The 24,941-nt window shown below is 40.8% G+C and overlaps 1 protein-coding gene across 9 annotated transcripts in view; it reads left to right on the forward strand.

The window, feature by feature from the left end:
* The first annotated feature begins 2,109 nt into the window (after positions 1-2,109).
* Positions 2,110-24,941, forward strand: part of UPP2 (uridine phosphorylase 2) — an 84,267-nt gene continuing 61,435 nt past the window's right edge. For 6 of the 9 annotated variants that reach the window (XR_006383811.1, XR_006383814.1, XR_006383813.1 and 3 more), the window contains exons 1-2: positions 10,479-10,768; positions 11,083-11,192. Coding sequence is in view for 4 of the 9 variants with exons in the window: in XM_044242107.1 (XP_044098042.1) it covers positions 10,717-10,768; positions 11,083-11,192 (162 nt within the window). In the remaining 5 variants the exon portion in view is untranslated. Of the gene's footprint in view, positions 2,129-10,478; positions 10,769-11,082; positions 11,193-12,255; positions 12,588-24,941 lie in introns of those variants that run through there. The other 3 variants (XM_044242104.1, XM_044242108.1, XM_044242106.1) reach the window with 3 other exon arrangements.

The raw sequence follows: 24,941 nt of genomic DNA on the forward strand, positions 1-24,941 counted from the left end.
TGGACCTAAAACCCCAGCATTAAGCTAGGACCTTGGAAATTCTGTACCATCAGTAAAAAAGAATTAAATATGCCCATGACCCATCTTAAAATGCAAAGGAATTTTTTTGTCACCAATGTGGATAGAAACACAGTTTTTAGTGAGAAACTGAAACAAAGCATGATGTGTGGTTGCAAAAGGACAAGTTATGCCAGCGACATGGTGCTGAAATCCTCGGGTAGGAAATTTACATAAACCAGGTCCCAGTCTAGGGATACCCATGGTGTTCCCAGCAGGAGCAGATAAAAAACCACTGCCTAGTGCCACTTTCATAAACCAATGTATATTGGACACTCACAGAAAATGGGCTAAAAAATGAAACTTATGTACAAAACTTGGAAACAATCAGTTGTGAGAGAAATCAACAGACACAAAGAAGCAGGAGAATCAGCACCCCCAAGAACTTGAACGAATTAAACAGTCTGAAAGAAGTTGTAAAATAGTTCTGCTTAAAATTGTCAAGGAGACAAAAGGTGCAATAGAAATACATGGAAACCACAGGACACAATTTAAAAAGAAAAGGCAAAGTTGAAGAATTAGAATTACAGTAGCTACACATGAGAAAACCGGTCGTGGGAAGAGAGACCTCAGAGGATGGTGTAGGAGTTATCCACGGCGGCCATACGCCGTGGCCTAGGACTCGAGGGAGGCATAACAACTATATCCTGCTCACGAGCCTGGGGTCAGCTGGGGCTGGGGAGGTGACTCTGCTATCCTTGGTTTGCTCCCTTTTGAGGCATCAGCTGCCTTTTGGCTGTTCAAGGCTGGCTTCATCTGGGGTTCCTGGGGTGACTGGTCTCTGATTTACACATTTCTCATCCTCCAGCAGATTCGCCTGTGCATGTCCTTATGACAATGATAGAGGTGACACAGGAACAACTGGCACACTGCCTCATTTTCTCGATCAAAATAGTGACATAGCCAAGCCCAATCGACGGGCAAGACAGGTCACTCCAATGGTGGTGAGAGGGCGTGGGACTGCACAGCCATGGAAGAGGGTAGGGATTCAGGCAACAGGAGTGGAGAAGTTGCTACAGTAGATGGCGATTGAGTGAAAAAGCTGGTTTAAGCACACCTACAGAGAGAATCAGTGGGGAGGGACCTGAGGAAATTTCTCAGTCCATAGCAGAGAAGCAAAGAGATAGACTATGTGAACAAGTTAAGACTTTCAGACAGACTGAGATGGCCCAACATGTATCTAATTGGAGTGCTGTTATACATATTCACACACACACACACATGATCGGGTTTAAGGTACAGACATACATATAACTTGCTCATGCAGTTATAAGTACACATTTATAAGTAAAAGTTTTAAAATGTGCCATAGGAGGATGTCCACCAACTTCAGGGGAGTGACTGTCTCTGGAAAGAAAACAGAAGTAACGTTAAGGTAAGGAAGGAAATTGCTTTGATGGATTCTTTAAAAAAAAAAAAAAAGTATTAAATATGGCAAAATAATAGCAATTGGTAAATGTGTCTGGAAACTACACAGGCATCTGTTATAGCTGCATGTTTTTACATGTTCAAAATAGTTCATAATTAAAAATTCAAAGAATAATGACTAACAGAAAATACTGAAAGAAAAACCAACAATCATCACAATAGAGAATGCTGCACTGAGTCAAGGTGAAGTGTTCAAAATAATCACTTTAGAAAAGTGATGACATTCCTGAGGATGGCATTAATAGAAACGTGAATGTGACCATAATGATGTACTCTAGATTTTCAACTACTTTAGAAAAACTGTAAGTTTAACTTAACGTATTGCACTTAGTAGGTTAGGAGACTACCCAAAGAACATGCTGTTCTCTGTCACTCGGCTAAACCCAAATTAGAATCAATCAGCTTTGAAATTTCATGACTTTCTGGAATTCATCACCTTCACAATGTATTAGCATTATTTTCCCATTTGAGCCTTCTTGGGCAGCAGCCGTAATAACCTCGGTTTTTGTTAGAGGTTAGGACTGCACCTTCCTTGAGTTCCAAGAAAAATTACTCCCTCTCTCATTTCAGGGTAACATCTGTCAAATTCACAGAGCTTCTTTCCAACTGAGAGTCTGATTTCCTTGTGTACTCCCTTTGCCAGGTGGGACATTTTTTTTTTTCCTTAAAATAAACTCTATACCCAATATGGGCCTTGAACTCACGACTCTGAAATCGAGGTTATGTGCTCTACCATCTGACCCAGCCAGACATTCCCCAGGTGGCACATTTTCATCTGGTGTTGAAAACAAACACGAAGCTTTAATCTCCAAGGCCTTGCATCTCCATGATGGGCAAGCCACAGGGAGGGAAGAGCCTCTCAGCCCTACGCCTTTTCATTCCCTTTATAGAAACCACTCAGGAGCAGACAGAACTGGCTACAAGCAGGGTGGCAATTTGGACCGAATCTGGGGGAAAAATCTTAGGGAAACGGTAAGCCTGAGATAATGACAGTGGGATATAAAGTGGACTTGAGGCCCATTTTTAAGGTCATTTTCGATTTTGACAATGAGATGATATTTTTTAAAAGATTTTATTTATTTATTTGACAGAGAGTGAGATCACAAATAGGCAGAGAGGCAGGCAGAGAGAGAGGAGGAAGCAGGCTCCCTGCTGAGCACAGAGCTCGATGTGGGGCTCGATCCCAGGACTCTGAGATCATGACCTGAGCCGAAGGCAGAGGCTTAACCCACTGAGCCACCCAGGCGCCCCATAACAAGATGATTTTAAAATCAGCATCACTATTGGACTGTCATTTTAAGGAGCTATGTTCTTCAGCAGCATCCTCATAACACACACCCACCGTGGCTTGGCCATACTTTCCTACCAACAGTGAAGTTAGAGAGGAGTAGGGAATTTGGGTAAATTGGAAGGGGAGGTGAACCGTGAGAGACTATGGACTCTGAAAAACAGTCTGAGGGGTTTGAAGTGGCGGGGGTGGGGGGTGGGAGGTTGGGGTACCAGGTGGTGGGTATTATAGAGGGCACGGCTTGCATGGAGCACTGGGTGTGGTGAAAAAACAATGAATACTGTTTTTCTGAAAATAAATAAATTGGAAAAAAAAATCTTCTACCCTAAAAAAAAACAAAACAAAAAAAAACAGTGAAGTCTACAGTGTTTACCACCAGCAGGACAACGTGATGAAGAGAGATGCTGCCCGCATCCCAATCCTACCTCATCTTTATGACCCATGTCAAGTTCCCTTCTCTTGTTGGTGCCATTCTCCTTGGACTCTTGTCTTCTTTAAAGGACTCTGACATGTAAAAACAGTGGTGAAATAGAGAGTCCTCATAGCTCTGTAGCTGGGCAGACCTAGCTCTGAATCCCAGCCTTGGATTACTCATTGCAGGATTCCAGGCACCTCATTTAACCTCCCTGGACTTCTGTTTCTTCATCTGAAAGTTGGGGAAGTACTAACACACATTTCAGAGGGCTGCCTGAGACAATCTGCAGTCTGGCCTGGTGTTCTGCTGAACTCATCACAACTATTGAACTATTGTTGCCTTTCTCCTTCTTCTTGGTCTCTCAATCACTTTCCCCTTGGTCTTCAGATTTCCATTCTGAGTTGAGAATGATTATTTTGAATTTGGAGAAGAACTTTTAAATTTTATTCCTGGCTGCTGTTGATTTTAAAATATCATGCTTTATCCCCAATAAAATAGCTCTTCTTGAATTTTTGTTTGATAGTCTTCCTCACATTTCCTTTTCTCAAACATTCTTAAGAACAGAAACATTTAAAAGATTGAAGTCAAGTGTATTCAGAAGCCACGTGGTTTCAGTCTTAAGTGTCTCTGCTGACCTTCGCTGGCATCTCAGTGTGGTCGAATGACTAACTGAGGCACTAGTGTTAGTATTTAAGGTCCGTCACGGGGGAACAGGAAGTTTAAGCTTTGGTCACACTGCAGGAGTATGTTCCCACTAAGAAACTCCACCAAAGTAGCCAGGGAAGTTGTAAGTTAATTTCTTTTCATTTGGAGCTTGCCAGAAGAATGAATCTGAGCACAAGGAACATTCTGTTATGTCTCTTGTACAACTTCAAGCAGAAACAAACTTAGCATAGAGTAAGTGCTGAGTAATTACCGAGATGTACGTATGACACCTCCTATAGAGATTCAACTCAAAACAGAATGTTATGGAATAATGTGTCTTCCCCAAGTTCATATGTTAAAATCCTAACCTCCAAGTTGATGGTATTAGGAAGTAGAGGGCTTTGAGGAGTGACTAGCTCATGAGGGTGGAGCCCTCATGAAGGGGTTTAGGGCTCTTGTAAAAAAGACCCCAGAGAGCTTTCTTGCTCCTTTTCTGCTATGTGAGGACAGAGGGAGAAGATAGTGGTCTGTGAACCAGGAAGCAGTTTCTCGCTGGACACCTGATCTGGTGGCACCTTGACCTTGGGCTTCCCAGACCCTATAACTGTGAGAAATAAATCTTTGCTGTTTAAGCCAGTCAGTCTGTGGTATTTTGTTATAGCAGCCTGAACAGGCTGAGCAGGTCCTATCTATCTAGAATGATTGACAACAGTCAAGTCCTTCTCATACCTCAACAAAGCCCCATAAATAAATGTCTTCACAGCTTGAAATATGTTCCTTTACTTATTATTCTAAATCATTGCCCAAAGAGAAATTTCTGGGTTTTTATACTTTAAATATTAGGCAATATAATTCTGAAAGGAAAAAAAGACCAGTGAAATTTTGTAAATCAAGAGGAGTTATTTTCTTTAAACATTTTTTAAAAAATTCTAATTCCAGTGTAATTAACATACAGTGTTATATTTATTTCAGGTTACAATATAGTGATTCCACAATTCCATATATTACTCAGTGCTTACCGCCATAAGTGTGCTCTTAATCCCTTCCACGTATTTCACCCATCCGCTACCTGAAACCCTCCCCTCTGGTAACCCTCAGTTTGTTCTCTATAGTTAAAATTCTCCTGTTGTTGTTTATTTCTCTCTCTCTTGTCCCCTTTGTTCTTTTGTTTTCTTTCTTAAATTCTACATTTCAGGGGAACCTGGGTGGTTCAGTGGGTTAAAGCCTCTGCATTCCACTCAGGTCATGATCTCAGGGTCCTGGGATCGAGCCCTGCATCGGGCTCTCTGCTCAGCGGGGAGCGTGCTTCTCCCTCTCTCTCTCCGCCTGCCTCTCTGCCTACTTGTGATCTCTGTCTGTCAAATAAATAAATTAAATTTAAAAAAAATAAATTCTACATTTCAGTGAAATCATATGGTATTTGTCTTTCTCTGACTGACTTATTTCACATAGCTTTACACTCTCTAGATCCATCCATGTTGGTAGAAATGGCAAGATTTCCTTCTTTTTTATGGCTGAATAATATCCCATTGCATATACACCACATCTTCCTTATCCATTCATCTGTTGATGGACCCTAGGGCTGCTTCCTTAATTTGGATATTGTAAATGATACTGAAGCAAACATAGTGGTGAAGGTATTCCTTCAAATTAGTGTTTTTCTGTTTTGGGCTAAATACCCAGTGGAGTGATTATTGGATCATAGGATAATTCTATTTTTAATTTTTTGAGGCACTCCATACTTTTTTCCAGAGTGGCTTCACCAGTTTGCATTCCCACCAACAGTGCAAGAGGGTTCCCTTTTCTCCACATCCTTGCAACACTTGTGGTTTCTTTAGTTTTTTATTTTAGCTATTCTGACAGGTGTGGGGTACTATCTCCTTATGGTTTTGATTTGCATTTCCCTGATGATGAGTGATGTTGAGCATCTTTTCATGTGTTTCTTGGCCATCTGGATGTCTTCTTTGGAGAAATGTCTGTTCACATCTTTCTGCCCATTTTTAATTGGATTATTTGGTGGGGGGCTGAAGTTATATCAGTTCTTTACATATTTTGGATACTAACTCTTTATCAAACATATTATTTGCAAATATTTTCTCTCATTCAGTAGGTTGTCTTCTAGTTTTGTTAATTGTTTCCTTTGCTGTGCAGAACCCTTTTATTCTGATGTAGTCCCAATAGTTTACTTTTGCTTTTGTTTCCCTTGCCTCAGGAAACATATCTAGAGATATGTTGTTATGGACAATGTCAGAGAAATTACTGCCTATGCTCTCTTCTAGGATTTTTATACTTTCAGGTCTCACATCCTGATCCATTTTGAGTTTATTTTTGTGTATGGAGTAAAAAAAAGTAGTCCAGTTTCAACTCACTTGTTGCTATCCAGTTTCCCCAACACCATTTATTGAAGAGACTGTCTTCTTCCCATTGCATATTCTTGTCTTCCTTTGTCCAAGATTAATTGACCATACAGTCATGGGTTTCTTTCTGGGCTCTCTATTGTGTTTCAAGGAGCAGTTCTTTTCTTAAAGCAAATTTCAACTTGATAGAGATTCCAGATGTCAGTGCTCTGTGGGTCCTGGAAAATAGGTCATTTGGGGGGTATTTTTAATCTTATACACAAATACAGAACTTTTAAAACCTAACCAGAGTAGCTCTAGCATCCCATGGCACTGAACACTGGGGCTTCGGTCCTCTGCAAGAATTGGGGGATGCTGGCATCCTCTCCACGCTCTCAGCATGGGTCAGCCTCCACTAGCGTCCCCTCCAAGTGACCCCACTCATGGCACAGGCTTCATCCACTGCCCCTCTGTGTGCCTCTGTCTAGGAGAGTGTCATATAGTTCAAGTGCAGAATTCTAACAGAACTGTGGAGGGAGAAGTACTCCAGAGCACAATAAAAACACTGGTATTCCTGGCCTTTGTGCTAGACCTTCAATTCTTATTGCTTCAAAGTGTTCATGGAGAGAGCAGTTCTGAAACACATGGCCAAGCTCTTCTTTCCTTTCTCTGTATGTGGCCATTTTCATAATCCATATTCCTATCTACCTGCTGGAGAATGGGAAATCACTTAGGGAATTAAGACTCTTAACAGAAGTCTGAGTCCCTCGGGAGGCAGTGTGAGGAACAATAAGATTTTTTAAAAAATGTTTGTTTTCGTTAACATAGTAGAAGGTAGGTCCCGTGAACTTGAACCCAGAGATTGCCAGATTCCAGGGAGAATTCAGTATATATGGTTATTTCACTTGGGTCAGGTAGAAAAGGTACAAAGAAGACCTCACCTCCCTGTGATGAGGGTCGTGAAGTTGGGAGCAGGGAGAAGTAGGGCAAGAAGTTGAGACAGGGTCCCTGGTCACCATCTACCCCTGAGGATAAAATTCATCAAGACCAAAAGTGCCGTATAACTACCCAATGAGGCATGGGTCAACCTGACCTCACTGGAGCCAGAAATGTGCCTCCTTCCATGTAACCTAGGAGAGGCAGCAAGTCTGTAGGAGAGTCTCCACCTAGCATGGTGTGGGTCAGCAGTGCACCAATAGTGGGCAGAGAAGAATTGGGAGAGACAGCTCAAGACAAGCCCAAAGCTTATGTCTGGCACGCAGAGTGCTCTCACAAGGGAACAGAAGTTCTCAGATACTAGTGGGCTGCCAGCAGCCTGAGGACTGAACAGAGACTACAAGAGAAGGGGTCATTGAGGCTGGAGACAAAGAGACAAACAGGCCAAAGACTTCAGGGGTGGGTGCCAGCATCATGTCCCATTAGTGCCAGATGGGCCCAGCTACATCTCAGTCACCCCATTCAGAAACCCATAGACCAACACAAGTAGCTACAGGTTCCTCACAAGAACACAGTGGACAGTGCCTGACCTGCCACCTCCCAGTGGAGCCAAAAGATGGGGACCTAACCACATGGATCCCAGAGCCCTCCTCTTCCTTATGTCAAGAACCCAAGTAAGCTCCTCCCCACCCATCCCAAGCAGTCTGCGTCATCTCACATGGGACAGGTGGGCAGAGGGAGGAAAACATGAACTTGGAAGAGAACGAGCCATCTAAATGAGACTGTCTAAAGCAAAGACATGAAGATGTTCTTGACTGGCAAGTTTAAATTCACCACCCCTTGCCCCAACTTCCAGGGTGGTGGGCATAGTGGGAAAGATCAGACGGCTAATAGAAAATAAGGTACATTTTCTTTGAACATATGTGTAAAAACGTTAAGTTGCAACATATTTATACCATAAAAGAAACAATTACATGTTTTTAAATAAATTCCCTCTTCCAAAAAGTATTTGATGCAGCTACAATCTATGTATTGGAAAGTAAACACTTCAAGGAAAGATCCTAAGAGTCCATGAGTTTTAGTTAGCAGGTATGAAGAATAGAACATAACAGTGTGTGTTAACTATACCAGAACCTAAAAAATATGAAAATAGAATGATAAAGATACATTTACTACATGTGATTCGACATGTAGAAGGTTAGCCTGAGAAGTGAGGTAGGTTGTATCTTCTCTGTTTATGGAATGCCAATAATTTTGTGGAATAAATCAGAGAAGAGCTGTCTTCGTCATACCCATATCTCCAGCACTTCCTACACTTCCTGGAGCACAGTGCATGCTCAGTAAATATTTGTTCAATGAATAAATGAAAAAGTAAATTCCTTAGCATCAGAATGGATAACTTAGGACACTGTTGAGCTCTTTCAAGCCATTGATGTACCATGGGCCACATAGCAGAATAGGGAGAACTAGGGAGAGAGGAGGTAAGAAGGGTCACCCCAAAGAGTTACCCCATCCTCACTATGAGACACCTGCTTCAGAAAGAGGGGACAAAAGAAAGGATGGAGGTGGGGACTTTACTGCGCATTGCCACCCGTCTCTTGCAGGGTGTGTGTGTTTTGCCTTGTGTGATTGTTTCCTGGGCAAGAGTGCTTATTGCAAGTCTTAGGTGAACTATAGGACCTTCTGTAGGTGCCTCATGGAGAGGCGCTCTCAGAGCAGAGACTCTGGACTCAGGGCAGAAGGGGTTGGTCTTGGGAGAAAGGCAAAGAGCCCCAAGCATGGCCTCAGGAAGGCAGGCCTGGCCTAGCGGGCCTGAAGGTGGGAGAGTATTTGGTCTAGAACAAGACTTGATATTTGCTACTCTTAAACTTGTGTTCTATCAAACTTACAGTGTGGGATGAATTAAGAAATATTTTTCTAAGCCCTGCATTGTCTTGTGGCACAATTTAACTGTGATTCTTTATTAAAAGAGTTAAGATGCCAATTTGGTGAGTGTAAATTTTTAAAAAAAGTATTTTACTTATTTTTTGAGAGGGAGAGACAGATAGTGAGAGAGAGCATGAGCAGGGAGGAGAGGGAGAAGCAGCTCCCCATGTGGGGCTCGATCCCAGGACCCTGGGATCATGACCTGAGCTGAAGACAGATCTTCACCAACTGAGACATCCAGGTGCTCCCATTAAGTGCAAACTTTTAAAGTAGGACTAGGACAACCCCATTTTGGCCTTTCTTGATTTTTTAAAAAATGCCAGAATTTTAAAACCAGAAAGCCACCATGGCCCTGTCTGAGATGTTCTGGGGCACACACACATGCGTGGAAGTAAAAGCACATACTGCTACTCATCATTCCCTAAATGAAACCCTTTCTCCATCACCTCTGTGCATTTTACACGCTGTTCCCTGGGCCAGGAGCACAGGCCTCTCCCATTCACGCCCACCCTCCAGGGATATTTTTGGGAACTACATCTTTCCTCAAGACACAGCTCATGCATCACATCCTCCCAGAGGCCCCTGCATTCTCCCCCCAGCCCATCCCGCACCGCTGGGCTCAGGGCTTCACTGAGTTTTCATAACACCTGTCATGTTCTTTAGGGCTCATCTCTCTCCCCCACTTGAGTGTCAGTGCCTTTAGGGCAGACGCCATCCATCTCACCCTCTTTGTGTTCTCAGAATTGAGCACAGGGCCTGGCATGAGGCAGATGCCCAGCCCTTACAGCAAGGTTCTGGGAGCCACCCTCCTAGCCCTGCCCCTCCCCAGAGTGAGAGGAGCACTGTTTTGGGGAGTGGATATGGTTCTATGTCTACACGGGTGCATCCCACAGGTTAAGCAGAAAGCAAGCCAAATGCAGAGTGACCCAGATGTTATCCTGTCGTACACCAGGACCCTGATTTCTTTTCTCCAGCATAAAAGGTGCAGAGACAGTGTGGTCATAGGAGTGAGAATATGAAAATGTTGGCACTGTGGAGAAAGACAGTGGGAAGGAAAGGGTTTTGTCTAAGCAGGGATCTGGCAGAGCTGAGGCAGGGCTGACCTTAAGGCTGGGCTGAGTCACCCCGTGCTGCCTGGCACACGGCCTTTGTTTGTACAACACCCAGGGACGGCCTTTGTTTGCCTCATGCGGTCTGTATACATGCTTCCTAAAAATGAAAGCTTCTTAATTCTTTGCCATTAAGGTGACTGGTCTTTTGCAATACACTTAAAAAAAAAAAAATCTAGAAACAACCTACCTTAAGAGTAGGTTTGAGTCTAAGATTGAAATCTAGGGTAGATAATTGAAGACAAGCCAGAAGGCATTCATCAGTACTCTGCTCTCATAGATTCTACAAAACTATTCTGCAATTCACCCAAATGATGACCACTTGCCTTAATGTCCCAGGGACTTGTTGTATGGGGTCCATCAATCCTTGCCAGCATTTGCTGGTACAGTTCGTGATTGAGACCATTGGCCGACAGAATTTGCACTGGAAACAGACTTGTTAATTAGTCTAATGAATTCACAGGAGTCATTAATTATCTAACACTTATCTAATTAGCTAACAGTTTCACCTGTCAGAGCCAGAGGTAAATGCCAGACTGGAATTCGGTGGTCCTCCTCATTATACCCTAAAAATAAATGGAGACATGCAGCACAGAATACCAAGTAGAAGTATGGAGACTTCACGGTGGTAAGTGGGCATGCCGTGGTTCCAAACGGCCAGTGGTGGTTGGAAAGGGACAGCAGGTGGAGCTGTTGGAGGTGGGTCATGACCTAAGAGATGCATGTACCACTGTAACCACAAGCAGCTACTACTGTCCCAAGTCACAGACGCAACACAGTATTCAGGGCTATTTTGCCTCCAAGTTGTCATTACCTGTACTGAGATCAGTTTCTTCGGGGATTTTTTAATCTTTGGGCAAAGTTACAAATATCTATTTGGTGGTAGCAGCAGAAAGATTTGCTACAATGGTTCTCTAGTCTCTTTCTGTCTCATTCTATAAGCTTTGTTCCCTGGCCAAGATGGACCTAAGGAGGCCAGCATGGAGTTCGAGGAATTTGTCCAGACTTACTATCACCACGAAGAGGAGCATCTTCCGACATGGAGATCCCAGGTAGGATATGGACACTGGATTACTTACTGTCATGCACATTCTTACAAGAGAAATCCATTCACATTATGCAAGTCTTGTATTTGTTGTTTTGGCACTTATGAACATTTTGAGCTCTGGTTTGTTTGAAAATGGTGAGACTAATATTCTTGAAGCTCTTATCAGCATGGAACTTTAGCTGAGTGCCATGAGAGCTGGCAAAGCAGGATCAAGATTAAGTTCCTCTGAAGTCTTTTAGATTTTCCATCCCAAAAGCATAAAGTGAGAAGCAGTAGTAAAGTAGAGAATTCATGGATTTTTTTTTTTTTTTAAGAGAGAGAGCATGTAAGTTGGGGAGGAGCGTGGGAGGGGAAGAGGGAGAGGGAAAGAGAGAAGACGACTCCACCCCTAGTATGGAGTCTGATGCAGGGCTTGAACTCACGACCCTAAGCTCATGACCTGAGATGAAATCAAGAGTCGAATGTTTAACCCATTGAGCCACCCAGGAGGCCAGGAATTCATGGATTTCTTAACAGAAACTCTGTTTTCTAAAAATACTGGACAGCAGTTCTTTTTTTTTTTTTTTTTTTTTAAGATTTTATGCAGTTCATTTTTCTACCTGGATTGACCTCTGACAATTGGATTTTGGGTTAGGTTTAGCTAAATGAAGAAACCATGGGAAACAGATTTTATTTAATTATCAGAACTTCTGTATGATTTTGAACGAGCAAAGTTCAGATGAAGGGGTTCTGAGGTCCAGACTTTGGATGTTTTCCTCACTTCTGATCGCAAAGAATGAGACTGAGTTGGTGAGAGGTAGAGTTGGGGTAAGAAAATGAAATGTTTATAAAGTGGGACATTTTGGGGACACACTTTTTTGAGATAACCCAGCAGAATTGTTATGGAAATCAATGGAGGACTCACATCCATGTATAGTTGTCTCAAAATAAATGTCAGTGTGCTATACCAGACCCAACCTGGACCAAGGCCAGATGTGAGAGAAAGGTTCACTGGTCAACAGTTAATAAACTAACCAGCCTGGTCAAAAAGACAAGATGCCATACCTTCAAAGAGAGCCCATCTTCTTGGGGAAGTGCTTCTGAGAGCTGGGATGGAGTAAAAAAGGCCATTTTGAGGAGGGTATTTTTGAATTGATAAGGGACTTTAGAATGCTCAGGAAAAATTTCCACTGGCAATTTTAGAAGAAAGCATAGGTTTTAAAGGAGAGTATCATTCTAACTTAGAGCTGAACTACTATGATTTGATATATAATTTAAGAGCAAATCACAATATTTTTCTTTCTTGACATCAACTTAAGAATGACTATTCATGTCTGTAGTAGAAAGTAAGGCTTCAAATTTACCTGCTTCCAATAAATCCACAAGATCTGAAAGGAACACATGTTCCTACACATGTTGGGTAAGTAATTTTGATTTTTTTATTTGTTCTGATGAGATGGATATTCCTTGGATTTTATATTAAATATTCATAAGATGGACCTCTGCAGTTATGTAAGTTTCTCAAGTTTAGAAATACAACTCATAATACAAAACAAAATTAAAACAATGCACTTTTTCTTCCCAATGGCATTTTCATTTCTTGGTTCTTGGTGGCATTTGGTTCATCTAAGAAAGTGGATGAATGTATCAATTAGATTTCAATTTAAGAAAAAAAAGAAAATGGGGCCAAAAAAGAAAACTCACAAAAAATATGCAAAAGGTTAACCAACTTGCATGAGTGAACAAACTCAAATTTCAGTCTGGGATTCAACCTTTAATTCCAGGACCATGGGCTGTAGGTAAGAAATAATTAAAGGAGCTTCCCAGTGCCTAAGGGAGATTTAACTGTGTTGCAGCCTATTATGAAGTGATTTCATGTGCTTTGTGATGGACTTTACACAGAATTCACTTCTAAAATTCCATGTATGTTATTCATCTTGGGGTAGACATAAATCTGCCAAAGCTGTCTGCAAATTTAGCTCCAATTCTTGCCCCAGGTTCACAGAACATAATAGAGCATTAATCTTCATGAGGCTTAAGGAATTCTTGTGAGTTCTCTCTGATTTGCTGAGAGTTGTGGGAAACCTATTGCTTAGAGCCTTTATCATGTCAGCATTTCCGAAAATGCTCTGCTCACCCACCCTAAACAGAGGTAGCCTCTTATGTGTTCATTTCTTCAGCGAAGCCAAGGAGAGGGTAAGGAAAAACTATGAAGATGAAGGTAAGGGTAAAATGAAAGACTTTATTTCATTGAAGCAACAAGCACTTTCCTTTGGTTACCAATATATACTACTGACCATTCTGCATAACTTCTCATGGTTTGCTGAAAGACTTTATCCTTCATCCTACCTTTGACCTGTGTTTTTGGAAAAGAAAACATACAAAGCAAGCTTGAGGAGAAAATAGTAAAAGATACTCTATTCAGTAAAAATCTATTTCAGAAAGATCAAAGTATTACAATGGTCAGATTCATACTGGGTTGAGTTTGATGTGATGACCAAACTGGTTTTTCCTTTGGTCATTGAAAAGTGATCATCTTAGAAATGCTTATTGATAAGCTCAATGGGATTTACATCTTCCATGGACATGCCCTCCAATTTCTTGACCAAAGGATTATCTGGCACTGGGGAAGACATCAAGGAAGACTAAAGAATAAAACTAGTGGTTGTTCTAGCTTGAGAATTTCTTCTTGAAAGAGGAAGTATGGAGTAGATCAGTGATTTTAAAAATAGTAAGATCCATATCTCCTTGACCCACTGAATCAGAATTTCTATGGGTGAGAGACTAGGTATCAATACCTTTTAAGCACCCTAGGTGATCTGTAATGTTGATGGAGTTTAGAATCATTAAAGAAGATGAATGACACTTTTTTTATAGAATAATGATTTATAGATTCCATGGAGGAAATCTCCAGATTTTCCAAAGGTAAATCTTCAGAGAGCAAAAGCAGTTTTGTAGAGTAAAACAGAAAGTGTAAAAGAAGTTGGAAAAGAAAGTGGATGGCAATGTTTCCTCAAACTTTAATGTGCACAGGAATGGTGTTAAAATCAGATTTTGATTCAGGATGTCTGCGGTAGGGACTGTGATTTTATGTTTCTGACATGCTTCCTAGGCAATACGGCTGCTGTTGCTGGTCCACTGACCACACTTTGTCTAAAAAGGGACTATGAGTCAATGTCCTCTTACCCTTCACAAAGAGAAGAAAGGGGGTGTCCTTTTGTCTGGATGCTTTGAGGCTTGTTCTGAAGTAGGAGAGCATACTAACATCATGGAATGCTTTATTTTTGAAACCAGCCATGATCCACTAATTAAGAATCTGTTACCCTAAATGTTTTTGAGGAGGAAGTTAATAGTACTTCTGTTCCACTTCCTGAACAGTTAAATTTAATTCAACAAATAGAATTTGTTAAGCCTAAGGGATTAAAAAAAGATGTATGAGACAGCTTGCATGAGGGAATTCACAATCTTTCTGGGGAAACAGAAAATTAACATGTAAAATGTTAAACCAATGCTCTAGAAGCTCAGTGTGGGGAATCCATATTGATTGACCAGCAAGGAAAGATTCCTGGAAAAGCCTTCATGGAGGAGGTGATATTTGAATATGAAGTTGAAGAACGAGTAGGATTCCAATACATGAAAAATGGAAAAGAAGGGAAAGGATGGTTCAGGAACAAAGGCCTGAAGCTGGGGTTCCTAACTTTGGCTGCACATCAGACCATCTGGGAAGATTTAAAAAGTACTTTCAGAGTCTAAATTAATTGGGGCCTGAAAATCAGTATTTTTTTGAAACGCTTCCTGGTGATTTTAATGGGCAATTAGGTTGAGGATCACTGGAGATATATAAAGACACCAGGTTTTAAGATTTTTTGAGGTATTTTCAGGGAAATGGAAGAATGCAGAGCAAAAAAGTCCCAGATGGTTCTTGGCAAAGGTGGCTTGACCCACTGTGGTATGGGGAAGAAAACTCATTATCACTAATAATTAAAATAGTATATAATTATTACTGAAATAACCGAAGGCTGTGGATGATGGGCTTCATAAAAGATGGATTAGATTGTTTTAAGGTCATTCCTATGGTAGCAGTTATCTCACAGTCTTGCATACATTGCTGGCATTGTTTTGCTGAGAGAGGGGAAGGTTGGCGGTCTAGCTAGCACTGCTCTGCTGGAGGCCTGGGCTGGGGCAGTGGCCACCTGGAAGGAAAGGAGATAGATTCAGCACAGGTGGTGGAGTGAGTCCTCGATGGAAGTGCTCCTTAAGGCATGTTGTTTGGACCAGCAAAATTGGCACCAATGAGGGGCTTATCAGAAATGTAAATTCTGACACATACATCCCCAACCTATTGAATCAGAATTTCTGGCGGAGAGCCCATGAAGTGTCCATTGATTCTTATGTCAGCCAAACTTTGAGAAGCTCTGGTCTACAGAGCTGAAAGAGGCTGCAGGACTCATAGATTACATGCACACATACACTCAGACATAGACATACACAGGACCCCATGGAAAGCCAAGAAGGAGGCAAAGAAGTGTGCTGAGATGGAGAGACAGGAGAGTGGGGCATATGGAAGGATTGCCATGGGAACCTTGGGCTGCTGATTCAGGATGCAATGTTCATGTATTGGGGAAGGAGCTAGAGGACTGGGAGCCACAGCATGCCTAGGATGGATGCTGTGGCCAGGGTGTGCTGGGATGTCACACCCAGAATGAGTGGGAATGAACGGTAACCACTGAATCACATTGGGTGAAGGAGTGATGGGCTGGCACCATAAATGGCTACAGGGCCTTCTGGCTATAGTCCTTTCTTTCTGGCAAGTCTGTCTTCCTTCAGCTCCTTAGCAATTTTTCTACATTCTCTCTAGGGAATCTGGTGGAAGAATGCTGTTGGACAAACAGTTTCTATATTAAAATGTCTCCTTCTACTTTTCTCACCTTCTGTTTTTCAGTTTAACTTACCGTATTATAATAATTTTTTATTATACTGTCACATGTTTTGCTAAAATGAGGCTTTTGAACGTCTCACTCCCCCCTTCTCCAAGCTCTCTAGCCTCGTGTCTTCTTCATGCTTTTCTTGAGCATTCCTTTTCTTGATAAGCTCTAAATCTGGTTTCTCCAGAACTATATGCCCATTCATTCTTTCTTTTCCCCTACCATAACCAAACCCAGGCTCTCAGGTTCCTACTCAGCTCTGTGCTTCCACCTCATCTCCATTTCATTTATTTCTCACTTGAATCTAATGGGACAAAGTTCATTTCCAAGTATGTTGACAAAATTAAAAACCTCTTATTGGTCAGGTAGGCTAATGCTGTCTAAATTATCAGTGGCTTCAGGGACACCTGGGTGGCTCAGTTGGTTAGGCACCTCACTCTTGATTTTTGGCTCAGGTTGTAACTTCTGGACCATAGGATAGAGCCCCATATTGGGCTCTGTGCTCAACATGGAGTTTGCTTGAGATTCTCACTACCTCTGCCCTTCCTGCTGCTCGCTGGCTCTCTCTCTCTCAAGTATAAATAAATAAATAAATAAATAAATAAATAAATAAATAAATAAAATCTGTGGCTTCTTACTCAACCTAAAATAGTGATAAAGTAAAGGGAGGTGTCTACTCTGTAGGCATTTGAGATCCCCGGCCTTCCATCTCCTGCATTTGACTAGAAGGCAAGGGATTGAATGAGATCCTGGCTTTTAGGAGCCACACCTAGGAGTTGGTGTGTCATTTCCACCCCATTCCATTGGCCAGAACTCAGTCAGATGACATCAACTTACTGCAAAGAACTTGGAAATATGGTCTAGCAATGCCCCCAAGAGGAAAATGATAGGGTTTAATGAATACACTTTGCCACACACTATTTTCCATGTCGGTCTCTCTAAAGCTGGTATCTTTCAGATTCTCCGTGTTGGGGAGGTATAATAATGACAGTTCACTAGTCTCTGTTTCTTGTACCTCATGTGTGTCACAAACATTATCTCAGGCTTTAGGTCAATTTTGCAAGTTATTATTTTCACTCTACCTATTTTACAGATGAGGAAACTAAAGAACCAAGATAAAGTAACTTACGCCAGAACTCAGACAGTCTGACTCCACAGTCCAGTAGCTTATATTGCACAGTCCCCATGCAAGGAAAGAAAATGACCACGAGGGCCAAACAAAACTGGAGAAATAAGTGTTCTGTAATCTACTGGTTGTATAATCTTGCAGAAGTTTCTCAACTACTCTAAGCCTTAGCCTTGGATGATTAGTATTACTTAATAGAATGACTATGCAATTAAAATGCAACCTACCAGCAATGCTTGGGGATGTAAAAGTATTTCTAACTTTAAGAAAAACAATTGAGTTTCCTCTGCTACTGTTTCTTATTTTTCTAATATAAAGTTTATACCTTCAGCTAGAAAAATGTCAGAGATTCCAGTAGGAACCCAAGCTATGTTCATACTCTAAAACCATTTAGAATGTACACATCATGAACAATTGTTTCCACCCCAACAAAACAGAAAGTGTCCTAAACTAAATTGAATACAAACATGATTATTTGGCTGCTCTGGTCCCTAGAGATAAATACAATTTTATTGACAATATTGCTAAGTGTTCAGAATTCATTACAATTCAGTTCACTGTTTAACATCTACATTCATAGCTGAACCTCACTAGTTCTCATTAAATAATAAAATACCTCAAGAAAACTAACAATACTATCTTATTCCACTTCTTGAAAGTAACCATTAATCCAATATTTCATATTACTAAGATGTGTTATTTCATAAGAAATATGAGGAAATTGTTTTGGAATACTGTTAGGAAAGTTGTACATCTGTATTTATTTTATCATATATATTTTTTAATTATAAAAGCAACTCATGTTCATTATTTGAAATTGGAGAAAATAAAAAAATACACCTAAGAAAAACCCTACTATCAAAACACAGGCACCATCAATTTATTTTTTCTCCCAACCCTTTTTAATAAATAGATTTTAAATAGATTTTAAAGTAGCTGGAATTATATAATTTGTATTCTGCCTTTTTTACTTAACTTTATGTCATTAACATTTCTCCATATTATGACATTTTCTTTGAAACACGTTGTGTATGGATGTCAAGTGGCTGTGCCATCGGTTCTCTTGTCTATTGTTGGCTTTTATGCTGAAGTATTTTCTATTATAAACAGTGCACAAGTGGATATTTTTATACCTAAAGATTTTTCATACTACTTATGATGATTCACAGAAATGGTCAAGGGAATAAACTTTTTAAAGAACTTCTGTTTTCCAGAAGGTCTGCCCCTATTCATAGTCCCGTGAGTTGTATGATTTTTTTTCTTTTCTATTACTTATTTATTTATTTTATTGTTGACTGAAGTGTACACTAGTTTAAAGTGTAGTGCAACATCAGGTTTCAACAAACCTATAGGTTGTGCTGTGCTCACACACGTGAGAATTGTGTGAGAATCTGTGAACTATCTGTGCAGTGCTCACCTGACTTTTATTCACTTCTTTAGCAGTGAAAGAGCAAAAGTCAAAGTTCTTACATTCACTGCTTTGCTAAATCGTCACATTAACTCTTGTAGGTAAATTTAGCAGATATTAATCTCCTCCATAAAACAAGGTAATTGTCCTGAAAGTTTCAAGGAGGTAAATAAGTTATACCATATAGAGGCAAAGATAGAACTTGGACCAAGTTTCTCTAACTCCCATTTCCAGGCTTCTTGCCCACTATACTGGGCACACTCTCGGAATCATAGAAACTGAGAATAGTCCATTAAATGGGAGGAGTATTGAATAAAGGGAGGAAGAAGAGGTAGAGGTTAGCTAGAGAAAGAGAAAGAAGGAGAAGAAAGGAAGATGAAGGAAGAAGAAGGGAGGGAAGGTAGAAAAAGAAATAAATCTGCAATGTTCATTAATCATTGGTGCTAAATTGCTTCCCATGTCTCCAAGGGCATCTGTAATAGGCATAACACAGCTGGTTAAGGTGGGATTAAACCTTAAGTTTCTCTGAAGAAAAAAGTAATGGCGCTTTCTCTATTTGAAAGAAAAAAATACTACACTTTGGTATTCTGAAGGTTAGTTTCCGGGAAATCATTGGGATAGAAAGCTTTGTCTTAGACATGAAAATTATGACACTACAGCTCTCTCTGTCTCTCACTCATACCTGTCTGTCTGTCTGTCTCTCTCTCTTACACACACACACACACACACACAGTTTTCTGATCCTTGTTACAATCCCAGGAATCAGGCCTTTACTTTTCTACCCAATAGATTTTCATTTGCACTTATTCTCACACTATCTGTCATAACCACTATCCAACCTTATAAACTCACATCTATTTGGTTATGGACCTCTTCTGCAGATTCTCTTTTGGATAAATAAATAAATACATGCTCTGGTTTAGAACCTATGTGTTTCCACCAGAGAGCAACTCTTATTGATTAGGCCATTTTGATGGATAGAAGGCAAAATTCTGTATATGTGTGTCTGTGTCTTTGTGTGGTGCATGGATTAAGGAGCAGATAATGTAGTTCCACATGATCAGAACTCGCTGTTTAACCTATAGCAGGATTCTTTAGAGGCAGCTGGCAAAGTCTGTTTTATACACCTTGAAGATTTTCTTGAAACTTGTCTTCTTCCAGCCACACTTTTATCTTTGAGTGAGAACATGCTAGGTTCAATTTCTTGACTTCCTCAAATCCCAGGGCAGCAATTCTAGCTAAGAAGAGAGCAAAAAACATCCATCAGTACCTGAAAACTCAGCCTTGTCTTCATAGAGTTGATAACCATTATTCGTAGTACTATCTACAAAGGAAAAGGAGAACTTTGGGTGTGTAAAATTTAAGCCTTAAAGATTCTGATAATCCTTCTTATTTCCTTCATTTCCTTGCTTACTAGATTTTTAAAAGGGTTTGCTAGCTGGTGCTGAAAAATATTAGTTGCTTAACACAATGTGAGTTTATTTCTTACTCACATTGACTACAAAGTGAATGTTCCTGGTGGCTTTCCTCCAACTGGTGATTCAGGGACCCAGGCTCCTTTCATCTATCTTGTTGTTCTGTCACCTTCAAGGAGTAGCTTATGATGTTTCTCTGGGTGTCAACATCCATCCAGCATCAGTGGGAGATTTCCATGGGCTGGGACTGGAAGTGGCACCCATCAAAAAATTGTTCACATTCTAGTTGCTGAAACTTCAAGCATATAGCTTCCTCCAGCTGGAAAGGAGGCTGGGAAGTTGAATCGAGTTGTGTGCCTGGAAAGAAGGGAAATAGTTGTGGTGCTCAGCTAATCAGTCTTTATCAAATGGACTAGAAATCAGACCAGATTAATGCAACTTCGACAACATGGCAAAGTTAAGTCCTTTAAGACATGGGATATATTCAAAAGTGAGTTCATTCTGGCAGTCATTACTTTAAAGTCTATAATATATTTTTATAATTCTTCAGAAGAATTTCTTCCCAATACATTTCTATCTTCTTTGATAAAACCAGGAGAAATGATAATTTTGTGTGGGATATAAATCGTAGAGAGTACCACTTGAGGTCAACGTTGGTGGTCTTCTACCATATCTTACTTCTCATTAAAGCAGCCAGACTGAAAATTGTGTCTAGAGGTGATACTTAGTAAGTCTGAGTTAGGAGTAAGTCCTCAAGAATGAAAATGATTCTGTCTATACATATTATCTTTGTGTCTCCAGCAACAGTCACGAATTCCTGTTGATTACAGCAGTATCTATAGTTCAAAGAAGAATTCAAACCACAAGCTATTCTAACATCTGTTTTGGTTTTATGGTCAATCTGAATAGTTGTAATTTACATTTGCTGGCACTACACAGTGAAGTTATTTTCAAACTACTGTATTTTGTGAAAAGAAAACAACAACAAAAATGAACTCTTTGTACTTAGATGTTGAGCCAAGTCCTAACTACCCATACCAACAGAGGGAAAAATGTCATTAATTATCAATAATAACTTAAGAACTCACCTTAGACCATAGTCTTACCCTCTTTGCTACCCAGCTTTTATGACTAACTTGCATTGCAGTTCATTACCACCCTTAGGCCCATCAGAGAAACCCAAAAGAGGGCACAGAAAAGACAATAATGAGGGTGGAAGAGAAGCAGAGACCCTGGATAAAAGGATAATTACAACCTATAGTTGAAAATGAGTGTGGAACAGGAATTATTGTTAAATGGAAACAGAATGCATCACACATTCAGACCACCCAATAGTCCTAGTAAATCATTTGTGAATGAGAGCACCTAGTCTGTAACTTCAGTGTTGGGTACTTTCTTGGACATGTATTCTTCATCGCTGGGAGGAAGCTCACCAGCAATCCTTCTGATCTTCTGCCTAATGCTGCCCACATCATTTAGGCACCACCAACTGCCTTTCCTTACTGGATTTGAACAGCTTCTTTTGTACTAAGTTCAGCAAATACAGAAACAATAAGCAGGTTCAAAAGCAAGGCCAGGGAATTGCTACATGATGGGAAAAATAGTAGTTGCCATTTGTTGAACACTCAGAAGTCACCTGGCTTTGTGCAAAGTCCTCTGCCATATCTGATCTCATTTTGTCCTTACCAAGCCCTCCGAAGGATGGTTCTGCATTTTTTCTATCTTGGAGACAATGATCTGAGGCACGTAGAGACCATGTGTGTAACACTAAGCAAGTCACTTAATCAGCAATAGGGTGGGGCAGGCCCTTAAACACTACGTTTGGTGCCTTATCTCTCCGACTTGGACCTTCTTCAGACTCTGTGCACCCCACTGCTTAGCTTAGATTTCCAAATGGCTTTGTTTCTGATGCTCTTCTATGAGCTATATGTCCTTGGGTCTCTGACGTCACTGCTGGTGTTCACCAGGCTGCCCATGCTGTTAGGCGGCTGCTATCCTCTCTCTGGTCTCCAGCTCACCATCCCCAAGGCTGGTGCACCTCTGATAGGCTTTTGCACAAGCTGATAAAACTCCCAAACAGTTTTATCACCATGTTTTATTCTATTGGACACCCTTGACTGCAACACCTGTGAAAATGTCAGAGATGTTAAAATGGGAACAAAACAAAAACAAAAAGAAATCACTAGAATTGATGAAATAGCGTGACGAGATTTCCAGTCTACACGATAAGGCTTATTCCATGAAAATTTCTTCTGAAGGAGAAGTTGGAAAGTCTTGGTGTGATTTCTTTAAAGCTTTAAGTTAACGTAGCATATTTTACAATGAAAACTACTGTTTGGGAATATGGAATGAGAAGACATATCTAAAACTCACAGTTCTTTTTTTCCTCCTGTTACTTATATTCCATGGCCGTGATAAGCATATGGCCTGCTAAGGCACTCAAATGAGCTGTCTGTATCAACTTAAGAGGCTGGTTGATGTTCACTATAAACAGCAACACCGGGAAACACCTACTTGAACTAAATCAACACCTACTTTGATTTTGTGATTATCTTTTCCTTTACTAATTAAGTACATAAAGCTTGGCATCTGGTTGCCTTATTTACAGGGCAATGATGTAAATTAGCTAACTCATGAACATAACCCATAGCGTCTATACATACCCTTAAGTAAATTATTGAAAAAATAAAATTAAAACATTAAAGTTGATAAGAACCCTTGGTTCTTATCTTGGTTATAAGGTAGGTTTTGTTTACATTTATTAAGAATCTGCATTGGGGGGGCGCCTGGATGGCTCAGTGGGTTAAGCCGCTGCCTTCGGCTCAGGTCATGATCTCGGGGTCCTGGGATCGAGTCCCACATTGGGCTCTCTGCTCAGCAGGGAGCCTGCTTCTCTCTCTCTCTCTCTCTCTCTCTCTGCCTGCCTCTCTGCCTACTTGTGGTCTCTCTCTTCAAATAAATAAATAAAATCTTTTAAAAAAATTATAAAAAAAATAATAAATAAAAAATAAAATAAAAGAATCTGCATTGGGGGGATCCCCAACACAGTGAAAGAGTTTGCAGTGTTCATGTGCAAGTAGCTGGTGGAGGAAAGTAGAAAGGACGTAAAGGATGGACGGATATTGCATGCACAAAAGTCATCCTGTGTCCTCCATTGGTCTAAGTACTCAATGGTTGCCCTTTAGGCGGTCACTACAAGCTAAGAGAAAAAGGTGGGAAATTCTACATACAGGAGTTCTTTCTCCTCACCTGCTTTGCATTAAACTAAGTGCCCAGGTGTGGCACTCATGGTTGGAGAAAATTCTAGGGGTAGAACATGGCATTCAGTGTCACTTTATTTAGTTTATTAGCTACCACTTAGCTATTCAAGTGGGGGGGGGTGACCCTCAAAGCACACCTCCTCTCTTTAGTTTAGAACTGATTAGGCCTCCAGCAATTTTCTCTCCTCTACCCCTTATCCAGCTTTGGGAATGTTGAGCTTTTCGTACACAGGGACCAATTTTCTGGATTGTCAAAACATGCTGTTTAACACTATAATCAGCTTGCTGAAAAGCTGCTAATGCATTTCCACAAGCTCTTGTGACCTGCTCCCTGGATCTGCACTATGTTAACAGCTCTGGACACACATGGTGTCCTAAGACAAAATGAAAGTGGACTGATTTACCATTTTAGGGAACACATAGACCATTTCCCTCTTGGACTCCGGGGAGCATCCTCACAAGGAGAGTGTCTACACGTGAGCACCCAGATGGTCTTTTTGTCTCTCTGCCACAGGTCCGTATTCCGAAACAATCACTCTCTGTCTCTCATGTGTCTGAACACTGCAGCCCTCCTAAGAGGCCCAGCCAGGCATGCTAGAGGACAGGGCAGGAGTCCACTGCACATGTGTGACACTTCTACGGAGCTGAATTACCTGCAGCTCCCACCCCAGAGGACAGCCCTCGTCCGTCAATCAACAGATAGTACCTAGAAGGGAAGATGATGAAGGCCTGCTGGGCAGCTAAATTGATTTGGACCGAGAAGGCCTCATACCTGCTTGTGAGGCTCAAATGGGGAACCCATTCATTCAATTGTTCATTCAACAATTGTAGAATGTCTACATTAGAAGGAAGCTGAGTATTCTCCAATTTTGGCAAATTTTGTTTTACTAATCTTCATTTGACTTTTAGACTACAACCATTTGTCCTTTTTTGCACAGTAAATGGTGACTGCAAAAAAGGTAATGTTTTTATAAATATGAAACTATCATAAACAAGCAGTAAAACTTCAGAGTCAGAAATAAAAACAGCACTAGACGGATCCTGCTGTCCTGTCTGGGAAAAAGACCTGAAATATATATCATGTCCAGAGGTCAGCCAATTAAGAGCAGTCCTCACTAGGCTGACAGAGATTTCCAATTGGGACTCCTTCTTTAAAAATTCTTTCTCTCCAGCAGCCGCTGAAGGGGTGTGTGTGTGTGTGTGTGTGTGCATGTGCTCGTGTGTGACAGAGAGAGAGAGAAAGAGAGAGGGAGAGAGAGACAGACTTTAGCAGGAATATATAAACCCATTTGTCATTTTATCATCATGTTGCATAATAAGTGATAATCATAAACCTATCAAATATCTGATTTAGAAGGAACCCAATAGATCAAATAATAGTTCATTCTCTTAATTTATAGTTGAGGAAAATGAGATTTAGAGAGTCTACTCATTAATGGTAGAGCCAGTGCCAAAGCCCAGACTTGTTAATCTTGGACCTACAAATTAATACAGCTTTGATTCATGTCTCCAGGAGGCTTACAGTGCCTTTGGAAGTCAGGACATGTTCAGTGGGAACCCAAAATGGGGAAGCCAGAGGTTCAAACTTTCTCTAGTTTAATATTCTTGTTGGTGAAAGGGAGAGAACTCAGCTGAGCACA

This window comes from Neovison vison, chromosome 3 (assembly GCF_020171115.1).
Source record: "Neovison vison isolate M4711 chromosome 3, ASM_NN_V1, whole genome shotgun sequence".
Taxonomy (NCBI): Eukaryota; Metazoa; Chordata; class Mammalia; order Carnivora; family Mustelidae; genus Neogale; species Neogale vison.